Below are 13,434 nucleotides of genomic sequence, written 5' to 3'. Positions count from 1 at the left end.
ATGTAGCCATAAGTTTCTAAGTGAACACGACGGGGAGAGGAGGAGGGATATAGACGGTGATCTCACAAATATATGTGAGCTAGGATTTTTAGATATTTAGCATTTAATTTACGAATAGAAGTACAGAACCCTCTAATATTTTATGCATAAAAGTCCTTTTATTTTTCTTTGTTTTATATATGTACATAGCCAATAGAAAAAAAAACTAGGATTATTACATTAATTTGTTCTTGCATACTCAGCATTTCATCTTCAGGGGGGATCTTCATCCCCCTGAAGAGTGACATTTCTCCCATTCTTCTTTTGGAACCTTCATGAATTTAAATATTATAATTATGAGCTTTTGTAAGACTGCAGACATGTTTAAATAAAATTGAGTTATTTACCTCCTTTCTCTTTTGGTTTCTTTACCTATCTTTCTCCCATTCCTCTTCGCACTCCGATTTACAAGTTAAAGAACGAGATGTTATATACCTGATTCACTATCTATGTAGGTAAATGCAACCGTCCAGGAATCGGACACAACGATCACCCTATACGTAATATCGATATTGACATTCCTAACTAAGTAAACGTTTCAAAGTCAAATAAAAACGAGTTGTCCAACAAATGAGCCCCAAAACATAATTATTTCCCGAGTGAAAATTTATGAACCAATTCTCTTGGCAAGGGTTTGCTACGTTTGGTTGACAGATAAGTGCTGCTCATTTGCAGCCGCCAACGAATTATAGTCCCGTCCTCCAATGTTGAAGACCCCTACGACATTAAGTTGATTACGTCACCGCTGACGATGGTGAAAAGTTAGCACATCAACTAAACTATAAAACCAACCGAAGATTGGAAATCTATAATAAATAGCCTAACGAGGGAACGCTCCTTCTCAACAATCGACCAATTTTCATACTTCTCTGTCTCAACTTTTTTTAAGTAAGGAAACTTTGATGGCGGCAAAATCGGTTGCTCTGCTTACTCCCTACAAAATGGGAAATTTTGAGCTCTCTCACAGGTAATTAGACGTACACTCCAAAACTTGCTTTCTCATATTTTAATCAAATGGATACTTTTAGAAAACTAATTTAAATCTAACTAATTGCTGTATATATTATCATTCTCAGGATTGTGTTGGCGCCACTGACAAGATCGAGATCTTACGGAAATGTGCCCCAACCTCATGCGGCGCTGTACTACTCTCAGAGGACTACCAAAGGAGGCCTCCTCATATCCGAAGCCACCGGCGTCTCAGACACGGCTCAAGGGTACTAATTAATCAACTATTTAAGCTAGCTTGAACTAATTATTACTCAAATATCATGCGTTGGATTACTATTGTTTCCTAAAGCATAGTTCCTCAATAAAATATTGTTCCCTAAGCATATTTTCTACTTTCTTAGCGTAATTAAACAGCCGCTAATGTAAATAGTTGGAGTAAAGCTGAACTACAATAATAATGATGTGTAAGGGCTTTTTCTTAGAAACCACCTTCGACTGTCACGTTGTACATAATATACCTTTAAACTATTTTTTTTCCTGCTCTTTTTGCAATCAAGCACCTACACTCACCGTGAGGATTTACTTTTCAAGTTAAAAGCTCATGCCAATAATACATATGATCTGTACACGTAAACTAGTTAGAAACAAAAAGTTGGGGAAAAAAGGGCTTTAACATACATTTATCCAAGAATTGAGTAGGGATAAGTTAACCAGCTTTACAAAATTCTAAAACGCTCATTTTCTTCAACAACAAGGCCCTCCTTTCGAAACCCTCAATTGACTGCATCATACATAGCTTCTTCCATGACGCCACAAAAACCTTGGAGTTCTGCATTGCAGTTCATGACAGAACAGTCTACGTTCGGCAGTGAAACATGCACCTCAACATTGTGCAACAGAAGAGCACTACACGTGGGGAGCAGGCATAAAGCTCACGGATCCATCGTGGAAAGGGCATTACAAAGTTGCTACAGCATTATACCCAGCGCGCGGAATCCAAATATGGAATTCTAAACATTTGGATTGGAAGTCAAGTAGCTTAATTTACATACTTGGGCGCTCGTAAATCTCATATTTAACAAGTTACGTTTTCTTAAAAATCGACAAAATTTCAAACGGCATTCTTGGCGCGTGGAATAAAGTAATAATAATTAAATATGAAAGTTGTCTTTTTAGAAAAGTTATCCTCTTCTAGATAGTTTCTCATAATATTATATTGAATTCTTAACATGAATGTAAGCCTTTGGAAATTTGGACGGATGATATTCACATGTTGTAAATATTATTCATTATTCAAATTTATATAGTAACAAATTTGTTATGTGCGTTTGTTAGATATCCGGAGACTCCAGGGATTTGGACAAAAGAGCAAGTGGAGGCATGGAAGCCAATTGTGAAAGCTGTGCATGACAAGGGTGGGATATTCTTCTGCCAACTTTGGCACGTCGGAAGAGTCTCCAATTACAGTTAGTACCCTGTCCAATATAATATTCCCTCCCTTTTTCATTTTGTAAACAACTTAACTGGTAAGGAATTTAGTGAGCATTTAATATCATAACAATGATAAAGACGCGTGCGTGCGTGTTTTATTCATATATAGGTTATCAACCAAATGGGCAAGCACCCATCTCGAGTACCGACAGAGGGATTCAGCCTCAGACTCAACATGACGAAACCATTGCAGAATACTCTCCCCCACGACGACTAAGAACCGATGAGATCCCTCAAATTGTCGATGACTTCAGACTTGCTTCAAGAAATGCAATAGAAGCTGGTACATACACATATCTATTCTATTGCATTGTTTCCCACTTTGTTCATTTGGCATATTTTCCTCTGATAGAACAGAGGGTTAAATAGTTAACAGTTCTTATTAAGACAGTTGAAAAATCTTACAAAGATTTAGAGAATTGAAATGTACTTATTTCGGGTATAATAACCGCCCCCTCTGTATGATTTGCGTAGGCTTTGATGGAGTTGAAATCCATGGAGCACACGGCTACATCCTCGAACAATTCATGAAGGACAGTGTCAATGACCGAACCGACCGATACGGTGGCAGCTTAGAAAACCGCTGCCGCTTTCCTCTCGAAGTAGTCTCTGCCATAGTCGACGAAATCGGAGCTGACCGAGTTGGCATTCGACTCTCTCCGTTTGCTGACTTCGTGGACGCCTACGACTCTGACCCAGAAGCCCTTGGGATGTACATGGTCAAGTCACTTGACAAGTTCAATGTTGTCTACGTTCATATGGTCGAGCCAAGAATGTCCATTGTTGATGGACGGAGGCAGATACCGCATAGATTGTCACCGATGAGAAAAGCATTCAAGGGTTCATTTATTGCAGCTGGAGGGTACGATAGAGAGGAAGGAAAGAAGGTAGTGGATGAAAATTACACGGATCTGGTTGCGTTTGGTCGGTTGTTCTTGGCTAACCCTGACTTGCCTAAAAGGTTCGAGCTCGAAGCTCCACTAAACAAGTATGATCGGTATACTTTTTATACTCCTGATCCGATTGTGGGGTACACGGATTATCCGTTTCTTGATTCATCAGCTTATTAGCTCATTTGATTTAAGCGAACTAAGACATGAGGACGAGTACTTATACCTTATGCTTTACATTATGGAGGGAATAAGCTTATTTCTCGGCATATAATAAGGAAATAAGCAATCTCATGAAAAGGGTGTATCTTTAAGTATGATTAATTTCCTATGTAATGTCATCTGGTTTTTTAGTTGCGCTCTACTATAAAACATTTCGTTTATTATTGTATTGAATCGGGCTGATGGAATTACGAAACACCAAAAATGACCAGAAGCAATGAAGGAATTCTTTGTCCATAATGAAAGTCTTCCTTCGTCTATTTCAAACGGAATACTCTGTTTGACTGCCTGCAAACTATGGTAAAACAACACCAAGGTGCTCCCATTCGGGGTAAAATATCCCCTTTTAAAAGATAGAAAGGGGCTATTTAGTTAAATTAGTCTAAGCCTAAGGCTTTTGACTGTGCTCTCATTCGGGGTAATATATTCCCTTTTTAGGGGCGATTTAGTTAAATTTGTCTAAGCCCAAGGCTTTTGACCATCAACAAACAGATACTCCGCCGGGTTACCGTGACAAGAAGCTGGCTCTCCCAGAAGCTGGCTCAGCGAAAGCCATTACCCCGCTAGAAAACCATTAAAATCAATGGCTAACTTTTGGCATTGACGGAATGCTACTACGTTTAATATCACCTATGCACTTTGAGCAGTTAATAAATACCCTGATCACTTGGGTTTGAAAGATCGATGCATTATCAAAAATTTCAGTGCCAGCTAGCGCTAGATTTTGTTTATGCCAATGCTCACAAGTTCGTGCATTGCCCCATCACAGGTATCACCTCTCCAGTGAATTCGAATTGATTGCATTTACGCTACAGTTTGAGCATAAATTGTTGCAATTATGGCCTATCATTCACCTGATATAAGAAATGAACTAAATCATCCCACTCACGTTTGAAAAATATAGTATCAATTTTCGCTTTCCAGGCTCCATATATTCCCAGACGCTGCAAAAGTAGACATTATGGCTTGAAAAGCACTTCCCACACATCAAACAATAAAGTAGCAGCGGCATAAAATTCAGTGATTCTTCTCAGACATCTGGTCTATAGGCATCTGGTCTCCACTGATATGCTTGTGCTTTAGGGTTAAGAAAACTGCATCGAATTTATAATAGATAACGGGAGTTGAGAATCCACTGAAACCTTGTAAAAGAAATTCGCAACTCTTTCCAGCAATCTACACAAGTGATAAGTTTCTTTATTGTCTGATAATTAAGTGTGTGCATAATTTTTTATCACCTCTTAGACACCTGTCCTCAAGATTTTCTTCCAATCCAACACCTGACAGATCAAAATATCCAACAGATTCCGTAAGATCGAACCATTCGCTTGAAACATAGAAGCATTTGATTGGAAGAGAAAGGGACAGCTTTTGAACTGAGTACAGCTCGTGAGAGTATAAAGTGGATCAACTTCTCAGAGATAACTGTAGAATGATGCTTGTACTCAGGGTTTAATGGTAGATAGCTTGAATATAATTTCAACTCAAGTACTTGACGATCAGAGCTAGCGAATCATAGAACTCTTCTCTCTTTCTTACTCCTTAACCCTAAGGGCTTCATTGGAAAAAGAAAAAAGCCAGGTCTCAAATTCGATCTACTTTATTCCACGCCAAGAATGATGTTTGAAATTCTGTCGATTTTTTAAGAAAACATAACTTGTTTATCTTCCGGATTGTCAATGTCGGTATATCATAGCTACTTCGTGCAACTTCGTGCAAATAGCTCTCCTATGCTCTCAGTGTTGAGCTGACATCGCAGTGTTGAGCTGACATCGCAGTCGCGTAGATCATAGCAACTTCGTGCAAATAGCTCTCCTATAGCATACTAAAGCAATATCGCCTTTTCATATGAGTTTACAGATTGATGAATTTAATAGCTTCTGTCCCCTACCACTTAGTATGCTAAACTCTTAATGATTTCAAGGACGCTTCCTTAAAATTGAAGTTTGGAGATGTCATAGAGATATAGATTTTAGAATGGTTAACTAAATTATTTAATAAGATTATCGAGACGAAGAGCATGTCTGATGAGTAGAAGATTAGTATTTTGATACCGATATATAAGAAAAAAAGAGATATACAAAGTTGTTCAAACTATCGTGGCATAAAACTCATGAGCCATACTATAAAACTTTGGAAGAGAGTACTTCAGGAAAGACTAAGAAAAGAGACAACTATATCTGAAAATCAATTTAGTTTTATACCCGGGAGGTCAACTATGGAAACTATACACATTTTGAGACGATTGATAGAGAGATGTAGAGAGAAGAGAAAGAATCTACATATGGTTTTCATTTATCTAGAAAAAAACTTATGATAGTGTGCCAAGAGAGGTAATATGGTGGGTTTTAGAAAAGAAACATATATCTAGTTATATATTAATGTGATTAAAGACATGTATGATAGAGTAACAACTAGAGTACAAACTAATGAATAAGAGACTAAGTCGTTTCCTATTACCATAGGTTTACATCAAGGGCCCGTATTAAGCCGTTATTTTTTTACATTAATTATGGACCAATTTACTAGGCACATTCAGGATAGAATTCGATGGTGTATGTTATTTATAGATGATATAGTGTTAGTTAACGAAATTAGAAGAGATATAATTTCTAAAGAAGAAAGACGGAGACAAGCTCTTAAATCTAAATGTTTTAAAATTTGTAGAACGAAAATAGAATATATAGAGTGCAGTTTTAATAAAACTAAGGAAAGAAAAGAGACTATAGTGCATATTGATGGTCAAAAAATACCTAAAAGTAATTATTTTACTCTTTAGGATTAATTATTAGACATGATGGTGAAATAGAGGATGACATTGTATATCGAATCAAATCGGGATGGTTAAAATGGAGAAGTCCTCGAGAGTCTCATGTGATCATAAAATACCAATAAAATTTGTAATGATCATGAACTTACGATACTAGTTAAAATATTTTTTTTTTGTATTTTAAAATATTTAATTATTATTTTTAAAAGAGTATTTGTATTTTTCTCGATTTTCTAAAATTTTTTACGATTTAAAAGTCTAAATTTTATATTTATATAAATAATTTTAATATTTATAAATTTTTTTTGTGCGATAAAAATTTCTAGAATTAATCAGTTGTGTTATCGATACTATTACGTATTATTTAAATAATACATTGTATTATTGTTACTATTATGTATTATTTTGTGTATTATGTTGTATTATTAATTATGTATTATTTGTGTAATTTATTGTAATATTTTAATTATTGCATATCAACTGTCGTATTAGCACAACTGGTGCGTTTTATCGCATAGATAATTATCCTATAATTATTCAATTTTTAAATATAAGTAATTGGATTTTTATTGATTATTCTTGTTTAATTGTATAATTTATTATATTATTTCTTCTGTTGCATATCAGCTATTGTATTAATATAACTGGTACGTTTTTCTTTGTAGATAAATATTTCGTAATTATTTTGATTTTTAAATATCACTAATTATTTATTTTAATTAATTTTCGTTTTAAATACCTAACCCGAACCCTAATTAACTATATATATCAACCCCCTTCTGTTCACGAGATGCAGCCACCCCCTAATTCTTTTCTCTCTCCTATCTCTCTTCATCACACGCCTCCCATCGCGGTTCACGTCCCCGACCCCGTCGACCGCACCCATCCCCGCCGGCATCCTCCCTCATCACCGCCCTCACCTCACCCGGCCCCCAACTATTGGCCTTCTTATTTTGATGATGTTTAACAAACAATTTACTTCTAATGTTATTTGTTTAGTATTTGTGTTTTCATATTTATTCTAGGTAAACAACGAGTTGGAGGTTGGATGGATTGCGCCATAACGATCATATCAAATGGAGGTTGGCGGATTAGTAGGTGAAGCTATGCAAATTCAAGTTGAAGATCCAAGTTCAAGCTTCATCCGTAAGTGTACCAAGTTGAGCTCATTGAAGACCTTCATCAAGCTTGGGTAATTTAGTTTATGTGTTATATTATGTGTGTTAAGTACGTTAAGCTCAATATCATATACACACATATTTTATTGGTTTCTTTGTATATATATGTAGTCATATATATATACAACACAAGTTTTGGCTTTCATGTTTATAAATATGAAATTACATATTTCATATTTATTTTTGTGATTTGGTTTAACTACTTAGATATGAAACAAATATATTTTCATATACATACTCATATGTTTTATTTTCTATTGTATTTGTGAAAATATTGTTTTCTTGGTTTATAGACTTAACAATAATCATATACATCTTTTATTAAGTCTACAAAATTATTTTGTAATGTTTCAAAAGATGGTTAAGCTAAAATATCAAAACTCATGTGTTCACATTTTTATGTTTTGGACTATTTTACAAAATAATGCTAAAATATCAAAACTCATGTGTTCACATTTTTATGTTTTGGACTATTTTACAAAATAATGATATTTTTCATTTGGGAAGTTCTTTTTAAAAACCAGTTTTTGTAGCATGTTTATTATCATGCCTACAATCATTTCCCAAAGTTTCATAATTTTTAGAATTTATTGTTTATTATCATGCCTACAATCATTTCCCAAAGTTTCATAATTTTTAGAATTTATTTGATATTTTTAAATAGGGTTTTAAAATCAGCATTTCACTTTCAAACCTGAAATATTTTGTATCAGTTTGCGGTCGACCGTCACGGTCAACCACGCCTATATTTTTCTCTGAGTGGGCAGCAGAAATTTTCACGATCGACAGTGACGGTCGACCGCGACGGTCGACCGTCAAGCTGAAAGTTCTCACGGTCGACCGCCACGGTCGACCGTCGAACTCTCTGGAAGGGCCGCCCGCCGCACTGTCAAATCTGCTCTAACGGCTAGTTTTTAGAACCGTTGTTGAGCTGGTTTTTTGGTCTTTTCTTAGCTTTCTCTTAGCTTTAGGATTTCATATAAATACCCCCTTATACCTCAATTTTCATAAGAATCCAAGAAGTTTTTAAATAAGAGTTTAACAAGGGTTTAAGTTTGTTTAGTGTTTGTTTAAAAGAGTTTTGTTTGTGAAGAAGTTTTACACAAGTGGAGGAGATCATCTACATTCTTTAGGCTTCATTTTAGTCCATCTCTCCATCTTGTTTTTCAGAGAAGAATTTCTAAACTCAATACTAGCTTTGTATTAATTCTTTGTCTCCATCTTGTTTTTCAGAGAAGAATTTCTAAACTCAATACTAGCTTTGTATTAATTCTTTGTTGTTTGTCATTTTCATTAAGCTAGTATTTTCAATTGAGTTTAGTTGATTTGATTTCACTCATTGTTTACACACACCCACTTGAGCTTATTGTATTTTCATACATAGTATATTTGGGTTGGTGAGTGTTGTAATAATTGAGTGTGAGCTTTCATTGTGTTCTCATCCATATTAGAGAACAATCATTTATTGTAATTATGCTTATTATGAGGATACACTTTGTAATACACTTGTACACCGAGAGAAGTGTGTGGCGAGAGTCGAGGATCGTCCCAAGAGGAGTGACGTCGATTGACGAATCTAGGGAGAGGTTGTATCCGAGCACTTGAGGGAGACACGTCTAGTTCAACATTTGAGAGGGTGTAGAGTGAGATTACAAGAGTGTGTTAGTTGTAGAGTTTTCGGTAAACTAGAAAACCGTATTGTGAGGTGTAAATATTATTCGGGTAAACATAGAAAACCCAGTTGTGATAGTGGAGATCTCCTCAAGGTGAGGAGCGGAGACGTAGGTCGTGGGGACCGAACTCTGTAATCATATCGTTTGTTTGTGATTGCATTGGCGCACTTATTTTTATGTTCATATCTTATATCGTCTTTGTTTATTGCTTGTTGATTATATTGTCCACTAGCTAGTTTAGATTGTTTACCCTTGTGTTAATTATATATCCTTGCATATATCTCATAGTATATCTCATTGCTAGGATATTTACCTTTATTCATATTGTTTATTCTTGCTTGTAACATATTGTATATCTCTCTTGTAAGAATAATTTATTAATTAGTTTTAATTGGTATAAAATCGGATTAGATTAGCATAAGACCCTAATCACCCCCCTCTAGGGTCTAACACCAACCTCTCTCACCGTTCCCGACCGCCACCTAGCGGCCACGCCGTAGCCATCACCGCCCGACCATCTCCCCACACCCCTGTCGCTACCTTCCTCCTCCCGTCGCGTCGACCCGACCCCTATTCACGCTCTGACCACCCAACTCTATCAGATCCACCGGCCCACCAGAGCTCCGCCTCTGCCTCCCTTAGTCCACTAACCTCCTCTCTGTGGTCAGCCCGACGCCGACCACGACGAGCAGCCCGAAGCCAGCCGTAGTCCCTCCCGCTCCAGCGCCACCTTCCCCGCTCTCACTGTCCTCCTCACCATCGCTCACCTTCCAGCTCCGACCAGCAGCCCTCCTCGCGTTGATGTCCACCTTCCAAGCCTCAAATCCGACCCACTGCCCAACTCCCACCGCCTTGGCAGAGCTTCCCACCCGAATCCCCGTTCCAGATCTGTGGCACCCCACCTACCGCTGCACCCCTTGCACCGACCTCCACGCCTCCCCAACTCAGATCTGCACCGTCGAACCCATTGCCGACGTCGCCGACTGCCGCAACAACCCCCGTTGCTCCATTCACGGCCACGAACCCGAGGCAAGATCCCGCTTCTCTTTGACTCGTCATTTTAATCTGCTATTGATTATTTGTATAGATTAGACTGATGTGTTATTATCTGCGTGAGTTTGTTGATAATACTGTGATGGTTACATTTTGTGAAGTGATGCTATATATGATGAGTGGATATGTTGAAAAATACTTTATGATTAATTACCAAATATTTTTGAAAGAAAGAATAATTTGTAAAAAGGAGTATTCTGAACTATTATGATGAGAAATATTTTAAAAGAATTTATTTTGGCAGAGGTAATATTAAATAGAATATTTAAAGATTATTTTTAAAATTATTGTAATGAGAAAAGAATTTACTTTGTGTAAAAGGGATTATTTTAGAATAATAATTTAAAAGAGTTTATTTTATAAAAAGATTATTTTAAATAAACAAATTTGTGATTTTTAAAAACTAGTTCTGAATTAATATAATGGGAAATAATTTTAAAAGAATTTATTGGATGAAATTGGTTTTCACGCATGATTATGTTGTTCACAAGTTACTGTTCATACTTTTCGTATTATTCATAATTACTATTCATATCCTACGATCTTTATTTCAATATATTTGATATGCCATGATGTTGTTGCATAGAATTAGTTTTATTTATTATATCCTTATTGTGATTGAGAACCCTTAGTAGTTCGTGACTTAGTGGCCTCGTGCGTCATGAACAGACCTAGTGATATGTGTGGGTACGTTGACTGAATTTAGGTGGTGAACCAGAGATATTGTGGACTTTGATTGTTGACTTAGAAAAACGAGAAGAGTTGGGATGGGAAAGTCTTTGTTCATGTGATCGGATGTGGCTATTGATGTATCTTCTAGGCTCGCGCCAGTGAATTCGTGTAGTCACTGGGGTTAGTTTGTTGGGCTAAAGTGAATTCGTGTAGTCACCTTAGTCCATGACCTGTTTTGTCACCTGAGCTTTGCCTAAGTTCGGACCAAGTTGAGATCGGATTGCATGTAGTCCTCTGACCGAGTCGTGTAGCGGTATTGGATGCGCATTGAGGATTTGTGAACAGTCAGTTATCCGGTGATATGAATGTTGACTTTATTTGAGATATGGACCAATGAGTTTTAGGATGGTTAGTACTCGATCCGGTTACAATGTGCAGTTAGACTTATAATTATCATGTTTTAGTAGCGTTTTCGCATGTTGATTTTGTTGGATTTTCAGTTGCACGTCCTTTTGTCATTTCTGTTATCGTATCGTTTTCCGCTTGGGTTTTCGTTCGCTCTATTTGTTTGGTGGGATCTTGCCATGTGCCATGCACGTTGACATACACATATTTTCTCTGGTGTACGTCAGACTTAGAGGAAGAACAGGTCCAGCTGAGAGATCGCCAGGAGCCAGAGGATTCTCAGCAGGAGTGCCTTGCAGACAGAGTTGAAGAATAGGCCGAAGCTTAGTTATCTTTTCTTAGCTGATGGTCATAGTTGCTTTTGCAGTATTTCCTTTCTTTTCTGTTGAACGATGTATTTTATATTTCTTCAGTTTTTAGTTTAGTTGCTTTTGCAGTATTTCCTTTCTTTTCTGTTGAACGATGTATTTTATATTTCTTCAGTTTTTAGTTGTTCAATTTTGTATAAGGGCATTTTCTGTTGAACGATGTATTTTATATTTCTTCAGTTTTTAGTTGTTCAATTTTGTATAAGGGCATGTTTGACCCAAACTCTGTGTCACGGATGATATTCTATTTGTGATATATCTCTTTTTCATTCTAAGTTGTTCATTATATTCTTGCTATCTGTGATCGGGGACCTGTTCCTTTGTATTTATTTCTTGATACTTACCGTATTAGGTTGAGGAGAAATGTTTATTTTTATTTATTCTCCTTAATCTAATACGTCGCAGGCTTGTTCGCATTCCGATTCCTCGATATTTTGGGAAGCAGGACGTGACAGAATTAAAGGAAATTTTCTATAGGATGGTTATAATACCAACTATGCTTTTATGGGTCTGATCGTTGGGCGATTAAAAAAAAACATGTGCTGAAAATAAGTGTAGTAGAAATGAGAATGTTGTGATAGTCTTCTGGGTATACATTAAGAGATAGGATAAAAAATGAGTGCATCCGTAGTATTTTAAAGGTTGCTCCTATTGGGGACAAATTGAGAGAGAATGTATTAAGATGATTTGGTCATATACAAAAGAGACCTCTTACTACACCTATCAGGAAAAATGATAATATTGTAGTAATGTGCTAGGAGACGTAGATGTAGATCCAGAAGGATCTGGTTGGAAGCAGTTCGAAAGGATATGATTATGACTAGCTCAACCGATGAGATGACTCATATGGAAGAGTAGAATTTTTATATCTGACGCCAAACATTTAGGATAAATGCTTTGTTGTTTTGTTGTTTGGCTCATCCAACGAATACACGTCACAGGGTTCACATCCAATTAATTTCACAAGAACATCCCAACTTCGTACAATGTGTAATCTCAAAATTTTCATATTCCTAGGACGCGGTACCAATTGTTCTATAAACTTCTGATGGGTTCTACAGAAGATATTACTCATGACGAATGCTATATAATAAAAAAAAAAAAAGCTAACTGCAGCGGGAGGAGGTGTACTGATCTTCTAAGCAAATCCACACAGCCAATTGCCTACATCAGGCTCATCTGATTGTTGGCTCGAGCCATTCGCTGGCCAAATTTGAAAACCATGAGCTTTAATTTCATTATAATAACTTTCATGTACCACCTGTCTAAAATATGCACATAAAAAACCGGTAGCTTCTTGCCTCGTTATGTAGAATGAAAAGCAGAGGAGACAGCGGAGGCTGTTGTAGTAGGCCACGCAAGAAAAGCTTTAGCTGGGTCCAAAGAGCTCCCTCCGAAGCATTTGCGATTAAATCAATCGAAACTTTAAAAGTGTTGGGAAGCTATCAAACCTTTATACCCCAGCCATAATAATCATCAATGGGCATCAACCCGAGGGAATGTTTCTCTACTGCTCGGTGGCCTCCAAGTGTCACTCCCCAGCCCCATAACCATTGGAGAGTGGGGTTTAAAAAATTTTGAACATGGGGGAATAAGGGACTCCACTTAAGGAGCTTTACCAAATGATTTGACATGATTCCATATCTTAGAAGAACAAATGAGTGGGAAAAGTACGACTGAAGCCTTTCTTCTTGATTCCTAACAACAAATTACAAATAAATT

The 13,434-nt window shown here is 36.7% G+C and overlaps 1 protein-coding gene across 1 annotated transcript; it reads left to right on the top strand.

Annotated features, from left to right (window-relative positions):
• On the top strand, positions 875 to 3,740 carry LOC109837989 (putative 12-oxophytodienoate reductase 5). The gene is made up of 5 exons (XM_020406391.1): positions 875 to 1,006; positions 1,116 to 1,256; positions 2,326 to 2,456; positions 2,591 to 2,764; positions 2,956 to 3,740. Exons 1-5 carry the CDS (start codon positions 942 to 944, stop codon positions 3,549 to 3,551), a joined length of 1,107 nt encoding a protein of 368 aa, XP_020261980.1. The 5' UTR covers positions 875 to 941; the 3' UTR covers positions 3,552 to 3,740.

Source organism: Asparagus officinalis, chromosome 4, assembly GCF_001876935.1.
Source record: "Asparagus officinalis chromosome 4, Aspof.V1, whole genome shotgun sequence".
Taxonomy (NCBI): Eukaryota; Viridiplantae; Streptophyta; class Magnoliopsida; order Asparagales; family Asparagaceae; genus Asparagus; species Asparagus officinalis.
Note: the sequence above shows the minus strand (reverse complement) of the source record. Positions and strands in the feature narration are given on the sequence as shown.